Source organism: Magallana gigas, chromosome 6 (genome assembly GCF_963853765.1).
Source record: "Magallana gigas chromosome 6, xbMagGiga1.1, whole genome shotgun sequence".
In the NCBI taxonomy this organism is placed as follows: Eukaryota; Metazoa; Mollusca; class Bivalvia; order Ostreida; family Ostreidae; genus Magallana; species Magallana gigas.
Genome location: NC_088858.1, coordinates 52,155,387 through 52,179,666, shown reverse-complemented (window position 1 = coordinate 52,179,666; position 24,280 = coordinate 52,155,387). Strand labels below are relative to the sequence as shown.

At 34.6% G+C, this 24,280-nt stretch overlaps 3 protein-coding genes across 6 annotated transcripts; 2 read left to right on the top strand and 1 right to left on the bottom strand.

Annotated features, from left to right (window-relative positions):
• Nucleotides 1–1,894: 1,894 nt before the first annotated feature.
• On the top strand, nt 1,895–6,437 carry LOC105333505 (protein cornichon homolog 1). The gene is made up of 5 exons (XM_011436515.4): nt 1,895–2,046; nt 2,817–2,885; nt 3,506–3,618; nt 3,986–4,129; nt 5,288–6,437. Exons 1-5 carry the CDS (start codon nt 1,966–1,968, stop codon nt 5,313–5,315), a joined length of 435 nt encoding a protein of 144 aa, XP_011434817.1. The 5' UTR covers nt 1,895–1,965; the 3' UTR covers nt 5,316–6,437.
• Nucleotides 6,438–8,499: 2,062 nt separating this feature from the next.
• LOC105333504 (flap endonuclease GEN homolog 1) lies at nt 8,500–18,194 on the bottom strand. 4 transcript variants are annotated; one of them, XM_066089096.1, is made up of 13 exons: nt 18,077–18,194; nt 17,625–17,718; nt 17,279–17,456; nt 16,851–17,019; nt 16,431–16,520; nt 16,055–16,141; nt 15,652–15,842; nt 14,943–15,034; nt 14,574–14,752; nt 13,837–14,033; nt 13,075–13,136; nt 11,721–11,870; nt 8,500–8,974 (listed from the first exon to the last, which is right to left on the bottom strand). In XM_066089096.1, exons 3-13 carry the CDS (start codon nt 17,428–17,430, stop codon nt 8,829–8,831), a joined length of 1,515 nt encoding a protein of 504 aa, XP_065945168.1. In that variant the 5' UTR covers nt 17,431–17,456; nt 17,625–17,718; nt 18,077–18,194; the 3' UTR covers nt 8,500–8,828. The 4 variants fall into 4 exon arrangements, with proteins under 4 accessions (XP_065945168.1, XP_065945169.1, XP_065945171.1 ...); XM_066089097.1 differs by lacking the exon at nt 18,077–18,194 and adding an exon at nt 17,942–18,067; XM_066089099.1 differs by lacking the exon at nt 17,625–17,718 and having other exon boundaries at nt 18,077–18,187.
• Nucleotides 18,188–23,709, top strand: LOC105327639 (mediator of RNA polymerase II transcription subunit 27-A). The gene is made up of 8 exons (XM_011428229.4): nt 18,188–18,378; nt 18,653–18,803; nt 19,912–20,045; nt 20,284–20,377; nt 20,721–20,828; nt 21,975–22,016; nt 22,104–22,181; nt 23,168–23,709. Exons 1-8 carry the CDS (start codon nt 18,188–18,190, stop codon nt 23,300–23,302), a joined length of 933 nt encoding a protein of 310 aa, XP_011426531.1. The 3' UTR covers nt 23,303–23,709.
• Nucleotides 23,710–24,280: the final 571 nt, after the last annotated feature.

The following is a 24,280-nucleotide window of genomic DNA, read 5'->3' as shown; positions in this document are numbered from 1 at the left end:
TTTTTCTCAAAACAGCTCTTTATGATTGAGGATTACCAGAACACAACAAATGATGTGGTCGCGGGGCTCGGCTAATGGTTGTTCTTGTTTGTCATCCAATAAACCATCTGCATGTCCATGTACATGTAGTTACCCATCTATTATTTTAGAAAGAAACCTTTTAACGTATGAATTTTTACATGAATTTTTTTCTCCACCAAATAAGTGTCGTAAGGCTGGCGTACTATATATAACTTCAATTTCAATCCTAATTTCCTTATTTTCATATTAATTTTTTACATGCTCCCAAAAAGTGGGGGGGGGGGGGGGCAACTCCATGATAATGGAATTTTTTATATGTAAATTTTAAAAAAATTAGTTGCTGCGAGAAAAAGTCGGGGGGGGGGGGGGGCAGGCCCTGGCCCCCCTGCCCCCCCCCCACCCCCCCCCCCCCCCGATGCTACGTGCCTGCAATGTTATCTATTTACGCACCACTCTTTTAGTGTATAGCAGTTTATTAATTTTATCTAAATTTAAATCATTTTACATAAATTTTAAAAAGCTCGTGTAGAGTGGATCTAGACAATCTTTTCAATTATTGCATCCATTTTTTGTTAAAACCACGATTATTCTTAATGTATATGGCCCCTGGGGTCCTGGATTTGTAAATTAACATACTCAGTACTATACTATAATACCCAATTACTGTGTATGACAATGTGGTGTATTCTTATCGTTTAGAATAATATAAATGTACATGAATTGTTTGTAGAATTATCGATGAATTTTATGTAATTAAAGCCGCGGGCTGTATGGCGAGTATGCGGTGATAAAAACTAAAGTATAGTAAAAAAGCCGGGGCCGGGAGGGGACGATAAACAGCAATTTGCTTTTTATCTGTATTATAAGCAAACAAAAATTTTTACTTTGACATTTTTAAGACAATCTCGACACATTTTTGATATAGAGTTAGTGAGAGTATTCGAAAAAGAAATTGAATCAAACTTTATATATAAATACGAAATTTAAGAATGTTGCGAATATTAAGAATGGATTAATTTCGTCATTCGCACTATATTTTTGAAGATGCAAAAAGGAAAGGTCTAGTACATGTACTATATATAGTATATATACATTTTTTATCGTTATCCCCCCCCCCCCAAAAAAAAATGGAACGACGGACCACTCTACGAGAAACTTGATATATTTTTGAAAATCACATTTTGGGGATCTAATTACTTTTTGGGGATCGTGGCAAATGTTTGCTTATAGTTCTATATACTAGTACTCTAAAAATGATGAAATATATAATCATTTGTACTTATGTAGGCATATGTGTAGGTTAACCCCCCCCCCCCCCCCCCACACACACACACACACACACTCACATTCAGATACACATGTAGAGTATTCATATTTAAAAAATAATAATCACTTTATGTGTATTTTGTTTTTTTCTTCATTCATTTTTCTTAATCCATTTGTTTTGCTCATTTTTTGGTAAATGAGTACGCTTTGCGGATCGACTGACATATCGGAGTTCGACACGAAAAAATTCAAAGTAAACTGTAAATTTCTGTTTATAAAACCAATCTGAAATAAAAAATCTTTTTTTTTTTTAATTAAACAACCTTTCAGAAAAAAGATTTGATCTTTTTTTTTGAATGATAAGAAGACGTTTTACAATGTGTAAGCTCAATACCATTTAGACCCTGAAAGAAAAATTTCCAATAGATTTTTTTTGTCTATACGGTTGTGGGTATTTATTAATTAAGCTACACGATAATTTATAATGAATCAAGCATTCAATAGCTACTGACTCTACATTTTAATTTACAAAACAGACGACCCCACTTGTCAATCAAGTGCGTAGGTCTTATTATCGCACGCGCACCTGTTGCTCCCTTATTCCGGAATCTATTCAGCCTCCTCTCAATATTTTATGTTTTCCCACTTCCGGATGCTTTTGGTTGGGAGAAAATCAGAATGGCGTTTACGTTTGCTGCATTTTGCTATATACTTGCACTAATTTTGACTGCAGTTTTGATATTCTTTGCAATATTTCACGTAAGATATTTTTTACATCTCATTAAAACTATTCATATCGCATTCATCGAAAGTGTGGCTTCCGAATTTCCTCATCACAGTCAACAACGCCTATTTTTTCATATAGGATATTATATGTTGTAAAAATTACGCAAGGGGCTAAATTTAATGGGAAATGTTACATTTGCTTCCATAAGGAAACCTTTCTGAGCGATAATTTTATCATTTTATTGTTTTATTGAAATAATAGATACTTTAGAAATAATTATTTGGTTGAAATTTATACATGGAATGTTCGAGTCTGCGCTAAATGTTTCCAGTAAAAAATACTGTCTGAAATTGTGAAATAATATGCAAAAATGTTAAAATGATGGGAAACGTTAACTTTATCATGTTTATGATGTATTTCTATATATCTGTAGCTCTACTTTGAAATTCAAAAATTCGATGGTACTACTGATCCCTTTGCTTTACTTGCCTCTGGAATTATTTTGAACATTATCAACAGCCCTGTATTCTAAATTGAGGACTTATAGAATAGAGGGAGTTGAAACCCATTAATAATCTTGAGTCTTCGTATGCATACCTGTGCAAAGTAAACCTACATGTGTATGCTTAAAGTAAAACTACAGTATTGATTTTATGGCCCATATACCAAGAGTCCTTTAGTTGTAAGAAATAACTGAAACACTCATTTATATTTTCAATAAAAAAAATACATAAAGCATACTTTTGAATGAATATAAATGTAAAGTAGAACTCAAACTGATGTTTTTTGTTCTCTCTTATAGATAATAGCTTTCGATGAACTCAAAACAGACTACAAGAATCCAATAGACCAATGTGGAAGCCTCAATCCAGTAAGTTGTTTTAGGGTGTTATTTTTCCTTTTTTTTTTTATTTAAAGTGTGTTATAACACACAACTATAATCCAAACCTTCTAAATATAGCAGTAATCATAATGATTCTTTTGAGCCCTTTTTGATGGTTGCATGGCTCAAAACAGGTTATTGATCTTATCTGTTAGTGGTATGGGCCAGAGATTTTTAACTGCTCAACGCCCCTCAGACTAAGTCATTTTCAGGAACAATTTCAAGCCAAGAATTTATGATAATGTCAATAAATTAATGAGGAATATTCTGCTTAGTTGTTCTTGCACTTAACTATATATATATTTACATTGAAAAAAGCTAGGAAAGTTACATCTAATTCAATCTGTTTGAAAAAACTTTGATTTTAGTAATTCAGGTTTATTTTTATATTACAAATACACGTGTACAATAACATGTATAATATGAACCTGTTAATTTATTACCTCAACTTCTCTATATTTTGCTATATAAGTTTTTAAAATGAATTACGGGAATTGCATTAAATGCAGATTTTCATGATAATACATGTACGGTACATGTATTGATGCATGCCAAATGAATATTAGAAAGTCCTGTGTGATTGATGTGTTTTTGTGTCCATTTGACAGCTGGTTCTGCCGGAATACTTCATCCACATTCTGTTTACATTCCTCTTCATCACGGCCATGGAGTGGTTCACAGTGCTCCTCAATATCCCTCTCATTATTTACCATATACGAAGGTACGTTACCACGTTTTACCCAAACTGCTTTGCATTGGGACAAGTGCAAACTTTTGTATGCATCAAAAAAGTCGTTCTAAGATAAAAGAGTCACATGCATTCTGTTGACTCTGTACTGTACCTTCTAATTGTCTTTGTTGCCACTGTTTTACTTGTACTCATTATGCATGTAATTAGTTAATAACTTAAAATTTAGGAATGTTAATATGTTCTAGATGATAAAAGTTAAATTATATTGAACCTATCATCAGTATTTGCATGCCTGGACATAAAACATTGTAGAATTCTGGGAAAAGTATGTGTAGATACATACATGTATGTTTGGGAAAGGGGCCCAATTTTAATGTTGAATTTGTAACTTTTGTAGGTACATAAATCGCCCGGTCATGAGTGGGCCGGGGCTGTATGACCCCACCACGATAATGAACGCTGACGAACTTAATCGAGCACAGAAGGAGGGATGGATCAAGCTGGCTTTCTATCTTATCTCATTTTTCTACTACTTATACTGGTAAGAACAGTTTTTCAGTGTTAATTTGAAATGTTAAGAGGGTGAAATGAGTTTTAGATTGCTAGAAATTTGAAGGTTAATTAAAAGAAGCAGTACTGCGTTTTACAAAGAACTTACAACAAAGTCGTAAATATTGTCAGTCTCATGGAACGGTCTTTGTGGAACAAAATTTATATCAAACCATTTATTTACACCTATTTTGATTTCCATAATTATATTTTACAACTATTACAATAAAATATAGATTAGTTTGTGATTAATAAACATTCATTAATTTGGTCGTAAGTCGTAAGTTCTTTTGTAAAACGCAGCCAAGGTTCTTAATTCTTGAAAATTAAAACTCTAATAAACGTAATATGTTGAACCACAATGATATACTGTGGAATCATTAGAATTCATGGTGGCTCAATTTTCGTGGTATTCGTTGGTAGCTCTCCCCCACGAATTTACATCTTTGAGGAAAACAAATTTAGAAAGAAATATCTTTCCTACTGAAACTGAAAACCAACTCGTCCACGAATTTACGTCCCCACGAATAAGCAAATACCCCACAATCCAAGAAAATTGGCCCCCTTGAATTTAAATGATTCCACAGTAGTCCTATAATGCATACTTATGTAAACTTGTAAACTTGCATCTATCTACACTGTGTGTCTATTTTTAGTTGATTTACACCCGTGTGTCTCTCTACACTACTTCGTCTATTTTCGATATGATCTATTTTATTGTGTCTATTTTCAGTATGATCTAAACACTTGTGTCTTCTTACACCGTTCATGTGTCTATTTTCAGTATGATCTACACACTTGTGTCTATCTACACTGTTGTGTCTATTTTCAGTATGATCTACATACTTTCGTCTATCTACACTGTCGCATCTATTTTCGATATAATCTACACTATTGTGTCTATTTACAGTATGATCTACACACTTGTGTGTATCTACACTGTTGCGTCTATTTTCAGTATGATCTACATACTTTCGTCTATCTACACTGTTTCGTCTATTTTCAGTATGATCTACATACTTTCGTCTATCTACACTATTGTGTCTATTTACAGTATGATCTACACACTTGTGTCTATCTACACTATTGTGTCTATTTACAGTATGATCTACATACTTTCGTCTATCTACACTATTGTGTCTATTTACAGTATGATCTACACACTTGTGTCTGGATAAAGAACAGCTGTGGATGATGGAGAAGTTCTTGTTGATGCGTGGAGCCATGTGAGACTGAGTGACACCAAACTGTAGAGGAGGCAAAACACAAAGCTTAGCTATTGCCATATTTTTTGTAAATCAAGATATTGTCCTAAGATTTTTATTCTCCAGTGTTTGGTGCAATATATTTTGAGTATTTTTTTGTGTAAATGTGTATTTGTTTTATTCTGTGTATGACATTACATGATGTCCCTGTGAACCTAGTCTTTAGGTACAATAAGCAGGTTTCTAAACCCTATTTTATTGATGTATTATTGTACACTAGACAGTGTCAGATTGAATAACAGCTGAACACAACAAACATTAGCAGTATTTCTCTATTATTTTGATCTTTATTAGTGCAAAATCTTCTGGAAATGGCTGGAATATTAAATCCCACAATAGGTAATCATTCAAAACATCTGGTATCAAACCAGGTTGAATGATCAATTTTTTTGTGATCTTCAGTAGACATAAGGCAGAGAATTAAGAAAATATTATGAAAAAAAACCCTTCCAATTTACCTAAAACACTTGCTGCAAGCCTGTGTTGTTTACTGACAGGTACCGGTAAATCATTAAAAAAAAAATATCAACAATATTTTGATGGGGATTTTTACAATTTTACCAACGATTCAGAATTTTTTTCATGTTATATGCATTTCTGTATGATATTGTACGAGGTAATTCACTTTTTTGGGAGAAATGACTATGTGAAAAAAAGTATGTTGTTAAATTTACTTGGATTCTGTAATATCCGATAATGAGCAGCATAGATCAATAGTCGAGGTCCACAGTCGGTCTTGTTTGAGGAAGGAAGTGGCGACAGCCTTTACCTCAACATTCATCGAGTCCCAGTCCAACTATATTAAGGATTTAAGCCCTGTCTTCAACACAGATACAAAACATCTGGTTATGGAATTCAGGCATCGCTTTGTACCATTCTGGCTTTTTGTCTTGCTTTATTATCAGTACTTAAAGAAATGCTATTTTGTTGTGTATGTGGCATTTGAATAAATTATTGTATATTTTGTTCACTTTGTAGTACAAATTAGTTCATATTGTATATGAACAAGTTTTAAATAAATACATTTTATAATTACTCTATTTCATTTTTTCTTGAACAAAACCTTGTGCAAACTCTTCACTTTAAACAATACTCAACCCAAATGTTCATTATATTTATCGTGGCCGAAATTGCAATAACTTCGTAAAATGCATGGATACCACCAAAAGTATCTTTTATTTTATTTCATTTAAAAAGTTTTAAGGATGAATAACATTTTTTATTATAAAAGAATATTTTAAGGCTGAGGATAGGAGAAGCTTTATAAACTTTTGGTGCTAAGCCAATCCCTGAAACTGACTGGTTAGTTCCTGCAAGGGAAAAGAACCTGGGATGTTGATCATTAAGGACAAAGATCATTAATGATGTGGGTTTTGTGCTTTTGTTGATTTGCGCTTCTTTAGGATCTGCTCCTCTCCAATCCATTTGTGGATTTAGTATGAATTTACTGTCATTTTGTGTGCATGGCCCTAAAGTATACATCACAGTCTACACAAAGTACACGGATAAACAACACAGTCTGTGGATGGAAAATACCACGATGACTACCGGTAGGCATTTTGGTTTAGTTTATTTATTTTTATATGTATATGTAATAGGGTGCATTTTATGATAATTACATTCATGCATATTATTCATATTTCATCATCATCATCATCATCATCATCCTATATTCCATATTTTACATGTACATATTTAGAAACAGACTACTATCCCTATAACTCCCTGTCTTTTATGCATCTGTCAAGTAATCATTACTTAATTACCTTTTCTAGTGGTTTCTAATATTTTATAGCCCTAAGTCATTTCACCTGTATGGTCACTTACATACATGTGGACAGGATCAGGTGGTTTACTTAGCCAATAGTATGTTTTTATGATTTTTTCCCGCTTTAACTGAGTAGCCTTTGTGACAGACCAAGGCTAGGATTCTTATCAGTAAGACCTAATTTCTTTAAGAGACGATTTAACTTATTTATTTATTTCATCAACATATTTGAAGCAGTCATTTATAGTAAGTGTTCTATTTTTTGGTATTCTTGAACTTTAATAAATAATTTAATAGATAATAATGATATTTTCTGTTAATTGGTACATTTGGCTAATTCTACTTTTTGAGGTTATAATACCTTATTTATGAAAGAATGTATTTTATAAATTATCCCAGTAATTCATAGTTTTGATATCTAACCTATAGTATCTCATTTCTAATATATGTGAAAGGTTAGTTATTGTTACCATATTTAATACTTGTAGTTAAAGAGTACCATTGTCAGAGTAATCTGCAGGATTGTGCATGAAACCTTAATTGTTCCATAAACAGGTGATCGTTGCAAAGTTATATTTTTATATTTATTTTATGCATCTTGATAAAATGTAATCTACAAAGGAGTTACATTGAAAGTATATGTTTTTATTTAATTAAATATTGATATTGATAAAGATGTAGAGCATATTTCTATATTTTTGTAAATTGTGTTCAAGGGCAGTAACTCTTCTTGACACTGAATTTATGATGCATTTTAATCAGAGTTATCCTTCTTTACAAATAGTTTGATTAGTGAACTCTGAGCATTAATGTATTTCATGAATATATTTGAATATGATTGTATATTTTTATGCTGAAACTTATTGAAAATATTGATCCTTTTTATGCTGATATCTAGTATGAATTATATTACAGGGTTTAAATCCTTTAATCCTATCCATGTATCCGAATAAATGATCGAAGAACCCTCAAGTGGACTTGTTTAATTCTTGGGACAACCCACTATCACATTTGGCGCCCACGTTGCATTCGGATACCAAGGAGATGGGGACCACACATGAAGCTGACTGATGTCTACAGATTCTTATGGTGGAAAGCCGAGGTCTATACAGATTGAACACTGGACTCGTGTTTTGTGACTCTTGAATCCTGACCTGTTCCAGATTCCAGACTCCGGAGCCATTCAACACCTTGAGTTAACAGACAGCAGACAGTGCAGCCTTTTTGATCATGGTTTAAATCCTTTAATCCTATCCATGTATCCGAATAAATGATCGAAGAACCCTTAAGTGGACTTGTTTAATTCTTGGGACAACCCACTATCACATATACATGTATACCTATAAACAACAAACATTCAATTTTTCATTTTCCAATCTCTCAAACTTACAAGTAGCCTAGGACAGAGTTCTGCATGTTGCCTGAGACAGCTTCCTGCTCTTACAAACTTGTATTCATTTGATTAAATTAGCTTTTGCAATTGGCAAAGTCGAGTCCAGCTCATCAAAAACTCTAGTCATTGAACATCATCCCAGTACACTGACATTCCAAAAGATCCACATAAAGAAGGACTTGCTGTACAGTGTCTAATTTTGTCAATGTTTGAAGGCATTCTGATCATGAACATCACACTGGAGTAATCATTCACATGATTTCTATCAGTCTTCCTCACTTTTTGGCGAGTCTTTACTCCTGTATCCAGAATTCCATTGGTTGCCTTCACCATTATCTGACTCGGGTGTTGATGGTCTTTTCTTTACCTTGAAGAAATCGGTCAGCAGAGATTCATTCTTTCTTTTTGTACCTGAATATAAAAGAGAATTTTATTAAATTTTAGATAGCAGGAGAAGATTAATGTCACTGTTTCCAGGGAGTCAGTTTCCATTGGGGAGAGCTTTAAGTGTACACCAAATATAGCTGATTTATAAAATTTGGAGAAAGCAGGTTGTCTGAATCCTATCCCCACTTATTTTGAGATTAAGATTGGGTGATGAATAAATAACAGGATACTGATTTACATTTTCAAGTACCTGTAGGTCATATTTTGATAGTTTGTTAAAGCTGACATGAATTCATAAATACGCATTACTTCCCTTTTATCTCCGACTACCGCCATATTAGTTGTCGATTTCTATTGTTTTGCTCATCGCTACACACCCCCTATATAAGGCCGAGAGCCCTCGTCATGCTTCACAGCATTCAGGAATTTCATACACCCGAACACGTTACCTTGGACGAAAAGACTTGTAAAAACGCGTTTTGAACAAAAATAATATGACAACCACTTCACTGGCAAGATATGAGCACTATGGTGTGAGAGGACAGACCCTGGAGTGGATCAGTAGCTTCTTATCTGACAGAAGCCAACAAGTGGTTGTTGATGGAGAGATGTCATCAGCTGCTCCTGTAACATCTGGAGTACCCCAGGGCACAGTGCTTGGTCCACTACTGTTCCTGGTATACATCAATGACCTACCATCCCGAGTCAAATCAACAGCAAGGCTCTTTGCTGATGACTGCTTGCTGTACCGCAGGATAGTTAATGAGGAGGACACAATCACTCTTCAAGAAGACTTAAACCAACTACAAGTATGGGAGTCTGAGTGGCTGATGAGCTTCAACACAGAGAAATGTGAAGTAATACGCATCACCAACAAAAGGCGTATAATCGAGGCCAATTATTCCATCCATGGCCAAACTTTGCAGTTCACCACCAAAGCAAAGTACCTGGGTGTTACCATCGACAACAAGCTCAACTGGGGACCACATATTAACAACATAACCAGGAAAGCCAACAACACCACTGCTTTCCTGAGTCGTAACCTATCTGGTTGCCCACGGTCCATCAAGGCAACCAGCTATAAGACCCTAGTGAGACCTCAGGTGGAATATGCCTCTACAGTATGGGATCATACCAACAAGACCCACATCAATAAGATAGAGGCGGTACAACGAAGAGCTGCACGATACATCATGGGCGACTATAGCAGGGAGAGCAGCGTAACATCCATGGTCAATCATCTCCATCTTGATACCCTACAGTCCAGGCGGATAACATCACGAGCCACCATGATGTACAGGATTGTGAATGGATACATCGACATACCATCTAGTCATTTACATCCTGTAAACAGCTGTAATACTAGAGGACATTCTATGAGGTTCCTACAACCATTTTGCCACTTAAAATGTTATCAGGACTCCTTCTTTCCAGCCGGAGTAGTAATCTGGAACTCACTTTCACCAGCCATAGTGACAGCTGATTCACTCGAGGTCTTCAAAGCCCGAATCAGCCCCAGATCCTACCCATTGTAATAATTGAAGATTTTAACCAGATTTTAACGAGGCCTTCCTCAGCATGATTTTAACCTTTTAATCATGTGCGATAATGCCCAACCTTGGTGCCAGGCACATTACTGGAAGAAGAAGAAGAAGAAGATATATCCAATAAACGACGAAACAAGACAGACTGAAATCCAGGCACAGATACTTCAGAAATTCCCCGTAGACCGTTTTCCTGTGTATGTTATAACATCGCACATGCGCAAACCACACACTGTGGCAGATTGAGCAATGTCTTATGTCAATTATCGCATGGATTTTATTAACCGGGAGTTTTTGTAGGAACGGATAGAAACGTTGTTACTTTCTTGGATTTACTATCATTTAGCTACTGTGTTTGATGTAGTGTCGCCAGGGTTTTCAAGAAGATGTAGACGTTATGCACTCTGTATGAACGACACACGTGTTTGATGTGCATGCGAAGTAAGGCAGCACTGTCTGTGCAAAATAATACAGATACCTTGGACATCCTTTCAAAGAATAAATATATCTTGTATTTCATTGATTGTTGTTTTCTTTATTCTTTATTACTACATTTTACTACATGTACAGTGTGTAGTTCATGCATTTAGAAGTCCGTGCAACGTGAATGCCTCAATCGGAAAGCAACCGACCGTAACTTTCTCAACCGGTATATATATACCCCAGTGGCAGTAGAGGAGCGTTCGAAACTAATATGGCGACCAAATGCTTTTATTAATTCATGTCAGCTTTAAAGGCTCGATAATAAGAACAAGATGGGTTGATATCTACAACCAAATCACTGAAATTTTTGTATTTACTACCAGTAATTGCATCTCACAGCTGATCTAACTTTGAATTGATTGATATTTATACATGAACTGGTGTACTGTACATGTAATACTATTAAGTTTATATCTGGAATTCTTACTCATTTTTTTTTTCTCAATACTAAATATACTGTAAACCAACTTTCATTCGTTTGCGAGAAACTTTCGCAAGGTTCACAATATTATGTGAATATATCTCACTGCAAACAAGTTGTTGTAGTATGGTTAGTTGTAATAACAGCATGGGTCTGGATATGGCTTGATCGGGAAAAATATTCATCGCAAACCAGTTTATCCAGAGTAGATCGCAAAATAAAGTCATTGCAAATAAAAGTCAGTTTACAGTTTAGGCACCACTGCCATCAATATTAGAGTGGTTCAGTCATTCTTTCTTTGATATATCTGATGTTTATGTACCTTTCTTGGTTTCTTTCTGGTGCTCCTTTTTCTTCCTGGCCAGCTCTACTTCCGCCCGGTACTCCTGTGTTTTCTCACCGTACAGTCTGGAGAACGCCGCCTGTTCCACTGTCACTGTATAGCAGCTATCTTGTGTTGTACGGTCTGAGGCTGCCAGAAAAATCATTTGTTTAGCTATTCATACTTCCGTGTATGCATAATATATTGACAGTTAACTTGTATGTTTGTTCTTTGTCATAGCTGAGTAAACTTGTATGTTTGTATTTTGTTATAGCTGAGTCAACTGAGTAAACTGGTATGTTTGTTCTTTGTTATAGCTGAGTAAACTTGTATGTTTGTTCTTTGTTATAGCTGAGTAAACTTGTATGTTTGTTCTTTGTTATAGCTGAGTAAACTTGTATGTTTGTTCTTTGTTATAGCTAGGCAAACTTGTATGTTTGTTCTTTGTCATAGCTGAGTAAACTTGTATGTTTGTTCTTTGTCATAGCTGAGTAAACTGAGTAAACTTGTATGTTTGTTATTTGTTTTAGCTACCGGTAGGTAAACTTAATGTTTGTTCTTTGTTATAGCTAAGTAAACTTGTATGTTTGTTCTTTGTTATAGCTAAGTAATTTGTATGTTTGTTCTTTGTTATAGCTGAGTAAACTCATTTGTTTGTCTTTGTTATGGCTAAGTAAACTCGTATGTTTGTTCTTTGTTATAGCTAGGTAAACTTGATGTTTGTTCTTTGTTATAGCTAAGTAAACTTATATGTTTGTTCTTTGTTATAGCTGAGTAAACTTGTATGTTTGTTCTTTGTTATAGCTAGGTAAACTTGATGTTTGTTCTTTGTTATAGCTAAGTAAACTTGTATGTTTGTTCTTTGTTATAGCTAAGTAATTTGTATGTTTGTTCTTTGATATAGCTGAGTAAACTCATTTGTTTGTTCTTAGTTATAGCTGATTTATGCATGTTTTTTATTGTACCATATCAGTCTCGTCTTGTTTGCAGTTCTTCTTGTTCTTTGCTGAAGGAGTTATCAGACCTAATTTTGTGTCACTATTCATATAAAACCAGAAAGTTGATAAAAGATGAGATTAGAGGATATTTAATTCATAGAAGTGCATGTATTACAAATAAGTATGTTACTTTGCTTTGACAACAATATACCAGAATACCCCAGGAATGCCAAAGGCTGTTTCAGGGCATATGATTTATATCATCATTGTGATGTTACCAAGTAATAAATAAGCATTTAGTTTGAAAACCCATTTATTTGTCATTTTTGCATTAAGAAGCCATGCAGAATATACAAATAATTATTTCAACTTTTACCTAGTCACTCTCTATGACTAATATAAACATGTACACTCACCTAACTTGGACCACTGGACTTGAAAACATTTCACAAAATTCTCTTTACACTCCTTTAGTATTCTACAAATAAGGAAACATGCTGTTGTAATGTGAGTACACTCTTACTTTTGTGTTCACGTGCAATTACCCAGGGGTATATTCTTAAGTTGTCATAGGATATTGCAGATACATTAAAATACTGTATGCTTTCTTTAGCTCATTGTAAGCAAGATATGGAATAAAATCCATTATTGTCATTCATTCTAAATAAAAAAAATATAAACAATAGGCAAATGAATAGTGTGTTCTATCATTGGAAATTAATTAAAATAAAAGTTCCAGAGTACATATAATTTGTAATTAAAAGAGTTCTGATAAATATTTTTAGCGAGAAGGCTGAGTGACATAGGCCCAGTGCTTATTATCCAATTTCCGTAGATGAGAGTCATTGGCTCCCCCTGAATTATGGCTGGATGGGACACTTGTATATTGCTGATAAACCGTTAGCATAAGCCAGTACCCAATGCAGCTAGATGACCTTAGACAATGTAGGTGAAGTGTCTCGTCTAAGAACACATCAACTAGTAACTACAGCAGGGGCTCCAACCAGCAACCTTTTGGTTACTGGTCTAATGCCTACGACCACTGAGCCATGTGCTCCACATTTTTGTAGAGTTTGAATCTTTGTCTGGTCCATAATACATATTTTTTATGTACACAAGACAAAGGACTTACTTGATTGGATTGAGGGTTGTGTCCTTACACAGGAGGAAGGACTTACTTGATTGGATTGAGGGTTGTGTCCTTACTCAGATGGAAGGACTGGCCAGACATTTGAAGCTGAACTACAAGTTCTGCCATCTTCAATTTCTCAAAGGAAGCTGATAGAAGTTTTTTTAAACTAGTAATGTTGATGGGCTTCCAATTCAGGTTGGGTTGTACTAAATCATCATTAGCATGAAGGTACTCATCTACCAACTGAAAAACAGCATAGTATAGGTTAGAATTACATGAAATTAGGGCTTTATGATAGATTTGATCATGCTCTGACCGAAATTATCACCTAATAATATTCAAAGAATGATTCCTTATTACTTATATTCAAATAATTTTAAGCCGTTGACTGTACGATTACAGGTACATATTAAAATATAAATAAGCAAATCCCGCTGGCGCTCCAAATATATGTCATTTGAAGTTATGAGTTATATAGTACAAAATTGATACATAGAGTTATCACAGGCAAAGACACTGGAAAATGTAAATATATGTAGTTAAAATGGTGTAGGGCAACAATGGTTTCATGTAAATAAAATGAAACAAGTTAAATAATATTTTAGTCATGGATCAGTTAACAGCAGTTTGACTTCTCTAACTGGGTAATGTAATCCAATGGTTACAGACATAGGAACTGTAGGAACAATCAAATGTTCACTCAGTTACTATTAAATGGGAGAAATGAATACAACGTCATGTACTGGGTTCATATATTTTTTTTATTCATCATAATTATCATACCATTTTATTTGGGAATGCTGAGTTTCGCAATGCTTTCTCATAATATCTCAGCTCTAGAGTATGTTTCTCCTTCTGGTGATGAACACTGCCACAGGTACATGTGACCTTTGAACTTTGATCACATGATTTAACGGAACTGCAATCATGACAACCCTCTTTATCATGAAGAGTTTTAGTTCCTACCAAAAAAAATACATTTACAATGTAACTGTTCTTTTTTCTGCTAGAACTAAATGTTAAATATACCTAATGATAAACAGTTGATTAAGACAACCAAGAATAACACACATAAATCATATAAATTAAGGAAAGATACTCCTCATCATAGATATTTATATATTTCAGCCTGACCACAAAAATAACTCTAACCTTTGTGTTGGCAAAGTTTGCAATGTGCCACCTTTTTTTCCTCAGAATTTGTGAGTTTCTTTAACTCCTGATTTTCTCTCCAACTCATTATTCTACAAAAGATTATTAAAACCATCTTTAAAAAGAATCTCATATGCTCATCAATTACATTAGTTGATATCCACTAATATAAAAAATGTCCAGATTAATTCTTTTGAAATACCCCCTCTACTGTTTAGGTTTCAATACACAATCCAAAATAGAAAGTCTACAGAGATTTTGCATTGCATCATGCAGCCATGAAAAAGCCCGCATGATAATGTTGAAACATTGTGCGAGGTATTCCGAGTGAGTTCAGAATGGTGAAAAGATGTAAACAATTTCCATTATAGATCTCTGTAAGAAATTTGTTTTCGTTGCTGTGAACTTTTATGATTTAAAAATTGATAATGTTTTAAAGAAGATATCTTGGATATTTTCCCTTTTATCATTTTCAACTGTATTTTTTTCCTAGATATGTGTATTTGTATAAAAAACAAAAAAATGTGATGGAAGCAATAACTTGGGACATACATGTACTATAACAGTTTCCCCCTGATAGTGGTACATCATGGCTAGTCATAGAAAGGATTTTCTATACAATGAAACAGAAATATTAAAACTCTGCACTCTCTGAAGACCTGTGTTATGGGGATCAGTGAAGTAATAACTTTCCACAATTTTTCCTTACCTTGTGAATGGGTCCTTGTGATTACTTCTTAGTTCTCTAAAGAGCTCCTGTGCTTTTTCAATCCCAATGTCCCTTATTCCTTCGTCATAATCACAGCCAACTAGCATCGCCATAGCAACTAATGTCTCCCTTGTCATCCCCAATCGTTCTTCTATGACCGACATCTCATAAAGATCAACAGCATAGTCAAACTGAATTTTAAAAAAATGAAAATTCATTTCAGGATTTAGCCATGTTCTCTTCTCCTTCAAGTGTTACTCCTAAAACATATTCAGTAATTATTTCAATAGTCTTTACTGTATGTATCTGGATAAGGACTAAGTTTTCTTTAAGTAAAAATAAGTGAATTTTGCAGTAGTTGTGTCATGAATACTAGTACAATGGAGCTCTAAGTAGACCTTGCCTTGTTCTGTGCTTCTAGATTCCTATAGACTGTTCTAGCTCCATACAACAAAGCATCCGAGTCCGAGGTCAGGACCCCATCCACTAACTGTACAATCAGAAAACAGAAAAAAAATTAAACCTGTTAATAATAACTCAATCAAATTACCAAGCAAGTACATTATAAAACAAAACTAGCTTGTTATTTACAGTCCAAACATTTCTATAAAGTCTGATATACATATATATTGCTTTAACATTTTTTGCATTTTTGCTGCATGTTTTGTTATATTATGCAACTAAAAAGACATTTGTTTTTGATATGGCTGAAAATCTCCATGGGGTTAATGCATTCCATCAAATGTCCATATGGAAGTCTTACATGTCTGATTACTTACCCCATTTTCGTCTAGCCAAGCACAATACGCCTCTGCTTCTCCTGGTGCCTTGATACAAGGCAATCCAAGACATTTCAACACTTCAAAACACTGCAAATTTATAACAATTAATCTGATTAAATACTGTATATATACATTATATATTAAGTACTGAGGAAGCATGTTTTTTTTTATATACCAGGTATATGCCGAAAACAACAAGATATCTACAGACACTAGCTGTATATTTTCAGTTGGTAATAGGAAACACATGATTTAATTTGGCCTTATGTTATGACCACACCTTCGTAAGCTGAATGTCCAATATCTATGTACATGTCAATTTTCTCAGAGCAGAAGACTTTGAAAAGAAAATTTCAGTTGATAACTTTTTAACATTCAATATTGAGTCAGTCTCCAAAAGTTGGGGGACAAAGATACCTTTTCCACAATAGATTTGAACCACGGTCTATCGACACTGTTGGTCACGCCTCCTTCTTTACTGCGCAGTGCCATCGCATCACGCTTACACTCTGGAGCTATCCCATCAGCCACCATTACTAATCGGACTCCCTGCTTCATCAGACGACTGGCTCTTTGATACAGAGTTCTTGACAAAAAGAACAAGTCCTTCATTAACTGACACTACATCCAGCCTTATACTTTTTATATACTATGTCACAAGATGGTGACCTTTAAAAAAATTTATTCACCTTAATAATCACTGAGTTAGAACTCAGAATAATCTCAAATGCACAATAGCCCAACTAATAAGCATTGTTGATAATCGCTGCTGCATATTTTGTTTTTTGCTATACCTTATTTCAGATACAAGAAAGAATTATTGTGGCTTGATTTATATAACTAACTTGAGATACAGACGGGGTTCATTCTGGTTTGTTCTGAACTCAACAATCCATCCACTTAGATCCACTGCCAGAGTTTTACCAGCCAGGGATTTGACAGGTACTGACTTCTTGGCAACAGGGGACAAGACTTTCCACAGATCCTTCACCCCCATTGAACACAGTTTATCCAAAAACCGAACTGGAATAAAAGACAATTTACTGCATACAACACACAAAATCAAAACTAATGTTACTTAAGGTACAAATGAACTGGTGTTACAGTCTGCTAGGATGAATAACTTTATGTTTTAGTACATGTTTTAGTACAGTGTAGAGGGGTATGTTTCAAAAAGGAGGTGATACTTACATGTACCTCGATCCCAATATCAAATCTGATATGTAAGTGCAACTACCATTATGGTCACTATATATAGATATAGGAGATCAAGCAGTTAACAATTCTGTAAAAAAAAAAATTCAAGATCTGTAGAATTGTATACAGCTGGTAAATACATATGTAGCATATGAACACATTAGTATGTGAACATCTCCCTCGATTAGATATACGTATAGTGTATTTGTATATTTGATATATACAATCAAAGACTTGCATACACATCAAAACAAGCAGTCTTGCTGTAACTTGATTATTTGCAAGAGGGATGGTCAGTGACATGTACAAACCTAATCACCATGATCACAGTTAACCAGTTAACTAGACTGATGATCGCTTTATCTTCCATCCACATTGTCTATATATCATATTAACTATCATATGATATCATCGTATCATTTCATATTAAAAACCATCTTACTTACTTGACTGGTAAAACTATTCTTCCGGGAAAATTTTTGTTTATACGCTTCGGAACACTATGCTTTTATTTGAAATGAAAGGAAATCCAAGATGCAATCCGAATAACCATTAAAATGGCGGATAACAGACTAGACACGCAAATCGAAAAGCTAACTCAGGCGATAAAATTAACGCAAAAACTTCGAGCCAGTGTTACAAAAGTGTTCACAGATCTTTCAGATGGTTTTCAGGCACCAAAGGGAGATGAAAAAGCTCTCCTTAACAAGTTACAGAAGTCTCTCACGGCCGTAAATGACAATTTAGGGTTTGTGTTCATATTTCGAATTTTCTCGACAATCTTTCAACTTATGGAATAAATATGATTCAAATCATATTTAGACATTAAACAATTTATTGTTAAGTTTATTGGAAAGGCTTGCCTTATCTTTCAGCGAAGGTTGAAAACCGCAAACAACTTTGAAAATCCGTGTAGCCTGATTTATATATCTGCCTTCAAGGGCCTCTGATTGGAAAGGAAGATTATGAATAGGCCTCCTATATTATACATGCATTACCGTATATTATAATTTCTATTGCAGAGATTTAGAAAAACTGGCCCCCAACATTCACAGCACGACAAACATTCCTCCCCTCCTACTGAATAGCGTGGGGCTTCTAGGACTCGACCCAGCCACAGACAAATCAGGAATCACAACCCAGCTACACCACACCCATAAATGGACCAACAAGGTGATTCTTTTTGTTGCATATAGCAATTGAGGAAGGAGCAAAGAGGAGAATTATAATCATAGTTCAAAAGTTAATATATGTGTTCCTGTCAAAAAAGCATTATTCAACAGAAGCAATAAAATGCACATTTGCTTTCCATCTAAAATATATGTTTTTTATACTGCAAGATAAATTGTAATTTAGAGTGATTTGAGTATTTTCACAGAACTATTTCTGAATTATAGAGCATATCAATCTCTTTGGAGTCAGGCTGTCTGAAGAAAAATATTTACAGTCATTGATGAACACTAGCCTGTATTCACTTAGATGTCATAAAAAACAAGATTTAGCATTTTTAACCGATTTTCCAACGGAAAAATCCGGTTATTAAAATGGTGAAAATGGCGGGCGGGCTGATGGGCGGGCGGCTGCCAAAAGGGTACCCTCATTGTACGGATAACTCCTCCTACAGTTTTCAAGATAGGAAGTTGTTCTTTTGCAGATCAATTGTACATATATCAGAGGTGTTCATATTGCTAGGATTTTGATTTCCGATAATTTATCGAAAAAATACCAGCTTTTGAACTTAGTAATTTTTTGGCAAAATATTGCATATAGGGTACCCTCATTGTACGGATAACTCCTCCTACAGTTTTCAAGATAGGAAGTTGTTCTTTTGCAGATCAATTGTACATATATCAGAGGTGTGCATATTGCTAGGATTTTGATTTCCGATAATTTATCGAAAAAATACCAGCTTTTGAACTTGGTCATTTTTTGGCAAAATATTGCATATAGGATACCCTCATTGTACGGATAACTCCTCCTACAGTTCTCAAGATAGGAAGTTGTTCATTTGCAGATCAATTGTACATATATCAGAGGTGTGCAAGTTGCTAGGATTTTGATTTCCGATAATTTATGAAAAAATTACTAGCTTTTGAACTTAGTCATTTTTTGGCAAAATGTTGCATATACATGTAGGGTACTCCATTTCACTGGATAAGGGTTGACATGGATTATGGATACAGTTTACATAAAAGAAAACCCGGTTTGCTGTCACATTGACAGCTTTTCACTTGTTGTTAATTGACCCTAACCATTGGTTTATCTATTTCCTCTATATTAGGTACATAAGCTTGGTGATTACACAGCCCAGTTTTTAGGCACCAATCAGCTAAAGAGGACCAACCAGGGCCCCGCAGGACAGGCTAAACGCCTGAGGCGGCCGGAACCAACCATCCACAGAATACCAGAAAACATGTGAGTAACGGATACTAATGTCAGGTACCAATACTGGTAATTGCTCCATGTCTCCACTTATTGATAACCAAACTCGAACATACCGGGTCCTCAACATAAGTACATCTTAGTCAAGCTTGTCACAAATGCCATCTGAATGTTTCCAGGGTTTTAGCTTTAATTGAATACATAATTATTGATTTATCCACTACACTGGTAGATTCAGAAGTTTATATTTAATTGTGTTACTTTGTTGTAGAAACATCCAACAGCTGGTAGCGTCAGTAGATAGAGCCTATGCAGACATGTCGGTGTCACTTATAAGGCCGATGGGAAACAGCACAGTTCTACAGGTAAGCTACACAGAATGTGTGTGTGAACAGTCCTGGGCTGTGTTTTACAGAAGAACTTAAGACCAAAGTAAGGTAGCTGAAATACTGTCTGAGGAAAGTATGGGAACACAATGGTTAAGTTACCAAATATATGGGATCAATTCAGGCTCAGTGGTACATTTTCTACCCATTCTGGTAAACCCTTTGGATACAGTAAACTATATAATGTGTAGGTGAGTCACATACACATTATCACCTAGCAGTAGCTACTTTAAAAAGTCAAACAATGGAATCAACTTGATTTGTTGGTCACTTCCCTTTCATTACCGGTAATTGAGTGTATGTGTGTATGAATTTTTTGTAGATAACCTTGGCTAAGACCCTGAAGGCGGTGATTGTGTTGCGGGGACTGCTGATAGAGTATGTGTCAATCAAAGCCTACAGCGAGGACTTCCTGACAGATGATGGGCGGGTGTGTAACTCTTTACCTCTGATCATAAATTAGTGTAGTTTGCCTATTTTTGGTGTCTAAAATACTGTAAATTAATTACTAGTTATGTAAGTGTGCAATAAATGTTTTGCCAGATTGGCTAGCTAGTTAGTTCTTATCAGGCCATTCACAAATTACTGGGCAGTTAATAAAACTGCTTTAAATAATGCAATAACAGTTACTGGAAATCAGAAGATTTGAAAATGCTGGAGGGGGAGTTGCTGATGACCAGTATTTTAAAAAATATTTAATTACCATATATCAGGTTTTTTCCGCGTATACAATTTCCGCTTTGTTCGCGACAATTTCCGAATCGCGGAAAATATATCAACGTAAATTTGATACAAAGTGTTGTTCTTATAATATAGTAGTTGTAGTTTATTGGCGTATACATTACATACATTGCCATAGCATACAATTTAACAGTACTTTACAATATAGTTCTCTCTTTCCTTATGAAGTAAACAGGTATGTGAAAGTACAATGAACTGTGTTCAGTAAGTTTAGAGTAGAAATTGCGGGATCGGAAGCAAGCGCAAGATAATAGGTATGTAAGCCTCATAGTTTATTTAATAATCCATTGACAAGCTAATTAAAACGGTCGCTTTTCTTGCGTAAACCGATGTCTAATTATACCTGAGCTACTTGTATATGTAACGGTACATGATCTATTTATCTATGACTGTTTGCGTCTCTGAAAATAATTATTGGTAATTATTTAACATTAAGAAAATCGTGTGAATGGTTTGTCCGAATTTTTTATTATAATGAGCTGCAATTGAGATACTTTTACCCTCTTACTTCACAGGGTTAAACAATCTTGAATTATATTTTCAGTATGACTTTGAAATTGTGAAAATCGATTCGCGTAAATTTTATATACTTACTGTTCTAGGTTCTGAATCGCGGAAAAAACATGACGTGGAAAAAACTTGATATACGGTATACAGAAAAGTATTCTTTGCATTCCAGGCCTAACTGCCTTATCTTTAATGTTTACATTGATTTAAATTCTTTACCGATACTAAATGTGAAGTGTATTTTAATACTGATGTACTGATCTCTTTCAACCTCTGCAACCAGACATTTGAGATGTAGTTTGTACAATGTACTGATTTTATTTTACAGCCAGACATTTGGTCCAAGTCCAAATACCAAGTATTCAATAAGGTAAGTACACACATATTCTACTATACAATTGTTTATATCAACGTTTCATTTCAGCTAAAACATAAAGTGTAATTTTTTTATCACCAGGTGACAGATTTAGTTACTGCCGGCACCATCCATTTCTACCATCCTCAGCTACCTGATGCTAGTCTAAAATCCTTCCTGGTAAGTTTACAGTTGGATGTTTACTTGCTCACTTATCTCAGTAAATGCTGGGGTTATGTGTTCTATGGGAATATAGTGTAATTTGCTGGGGTTATGTAGTCTATGCCCTACCATGAAATGGCTGGGAATGAAGTGTTACCCCTTTCCACCTCCCTAACTGTCTACATTGAGCTGATTCTTGGTATGTAGCTTTGTATTGATGACTTTCAGCACAGGTATAGAATTTGAATAAGTATTAGACTAAGCAGATCTTTTAAGGGTAAAAAACTTATATTCAACTGGATCGACACTTAGGTTTTCAACTTTGAAATAGAGAATTTTCACAATCTGTATCAACCAGTATTGAAAAATGTTTAAAAAAAATTTGAATAAAGATTGTCCTAAATGGCAGATGTTCTACTCAAAGGTCTAGTTTAAATCAATCATTTAGTGATCAATTGTTTCAAGCTCTGCCTGTCAGCAAAATATAGGTATTAGACTTAGAAATTTAAGAAACTTTACTGTTTTACAAATAATTAAATAATTAAATCAGTATCAGACTTGGAGCTTATCTTCTGTGTTGTGGCTTTATAGATGATTTACAGATCAATATTAAGGTTCTGTAGTGGTCTACTTTTAGCAAAGTTATGGCCCTTGAATTATTTTGAGATCATGATAATTTATGGGCTTTCTTACAATTTGTGCACTTTCTTACATTGTTATCTGGTATCTGGTAATTATGTCATTGACTTTCCTTTGTTACGTTTTCATTGTGGAAAACATAAATACAGTCAAACTTTGTAATCTCAATATATATCCCAGTAATCGATATATCGAGGGTACAATACTTTAAAAATAAGTGGTTGGGATTTACAAATCACTTCGACAAATCCATTGTATTCTATATATATTCAAGATATCGGGGTTCAACATACATTCATTGATATGTTGAATGATATAAAGCAATGAATTAAGATTGTTCCTCATTGGTTCTTCTTCTTTTTCAGATTTGGTTAAACAATTACAAGACTCTGTTCTCTGCCCCTTGTTCTAAGTGTGGCAAGTACCTGCAGGGATTCCTACCCCCTATTTGGAGGGACACTCGCTCCTCCCAGCCTCTACACGATGGCTGTCGGCAGTGACCGGGGAGCGGCACCTGAAGCAGGGTCTAGTGTTATACAGCTTCACCCTCCTCATTTATTCTGAGGTCTCAACAGAAATACAATGATGTGTACAGATCCTGGAATGTGCAGGTGCCACACATTTTGAGCTCAATTCCCAACTGACTGAAATGCGATGGATTTCGAATTGCTGTGTGTAAGACAAGGTTGTGCTAAATACAAGATTGGCTGAAAGACAAATGCTGTGTAAATTACAAGGTAGTGCCAGAGTTATAGACCTTTAGGTGAGAGCCAGACCATGGTGCCAGAGAATATTCAACACTGAATGCTCCTACTCCACACTGACAGGTGTGAGAGAGTAGCTCAGTTCAAGATTTACACGACTTGGTCAATGTTGTTACGTGTGCTTGTTAATGTGCAATATAACGGGAAAATAAAGAATGAAATAAATCTGGAAGGACTTTTTATTTTGTACATTTTTGAGTTATCTCTCTTTGGGTGTACCGTAAAATGAAAGGTCAAGTTTTGGTATATTTAACAGGTCCTGTTCAATAATAAAAGCCTTTAAATAAAGAATTTTAATTAGACTGACATTATATTGATATTGGACTGAAGTACATGTATATTCATGCAAATGTCATCAATGGGTGATATAGTTAATAGTTATGTATTAACTCTCCATTGGTGTCTATTGACCAGTTATGTACATGATGAAATATGTTTTATAGCAAAATTTTAACGGGACAAAGATAAATGGTGACCAATTCCCCCTGATTTGCTTTAGATGAATAAACTAATGAAACAACCAATGAAACTGTGTTAAAATCCGAGTTTAATTGAGTACTGGTGCAATGTTTTACTATTTGAGGAAAGTGATATTTTTTCACATTAGACAAAATTAATTTAGATATTAAAAAAATATAGAAATACGTTCCGTTTGTATTCCATCTTTACAAAATAATAGAAGTATGTCACGTGTACAAATTGTTTTAGAAAATT

Excerpts from the sequence above, each read along its gene's own strand:
- LOC105333504 (XM_066089096.1), bottom strand. The coding sequence starts at position 17,430 with ATGGGGGTGAAGGATCTGTGGAAAGTCTTGTCCCCTGTTGCCAAGAAG. Across the intron at positions 14,753-14,942 it reads CAAACTTTGCCAACACAAAG|GAACTAAAACTCTTCATGAT; the intron begins GTTAGAGTTATT and ends TTTTTTTGGTAG. Across the intron at positions 8,975-11,720 it reads CCAGAAAGAAACCAAGAAAG|GTACAAAAAGAAAGAATGAA; the intron begins GTACATAAACAT and ends TTTTATATTCAG.
- LOC105333505 (XM_011436515.4), top strand. The coding sequence starts at position 1,966 with ATGGCGTTTACGTTTGCTGCATTTTGCTATATACTTGCACTAATTTTG. Across the intron at positions 2,047-2,816 it reads TATTCTTTGCAATATTTCAC|ATAATAGCTTTCGATGAACT; the intron begins GTAAGATATTTT and ends TCTCTCTTATAG. Across the intron at positions 2,886-3,505 it reads AATGTGGAAGCCTCAATCCA|CTGGTTCTGCCGGAATACTT; the intron begins GTAAGTTGTTTT and ends TCCATTTGACAG.
- LOC105327639 (XM_011428229.4), top strand. The coding sequence starts at position 18,188 with ATGGCGGATAACAGACTAGACACGCAAATCGAAAAGCTAACTCAGGCG. Across the intron at positions 20,046-20,283 it reads CACAGAATACCAGAAAACAT|AAACATCCAACAGCTGGTAG; the intron begins GTGAGTAACGGA and ends ACTTTGTTGTAG. Across the intron at positions 20,829-21,974 it reads TCCTGACAGATGATGGGCGG|CCAGACATTTGGTCCAAGTC; the intron begins GTGTGTAACTCT and ends TTTATTTTACAG.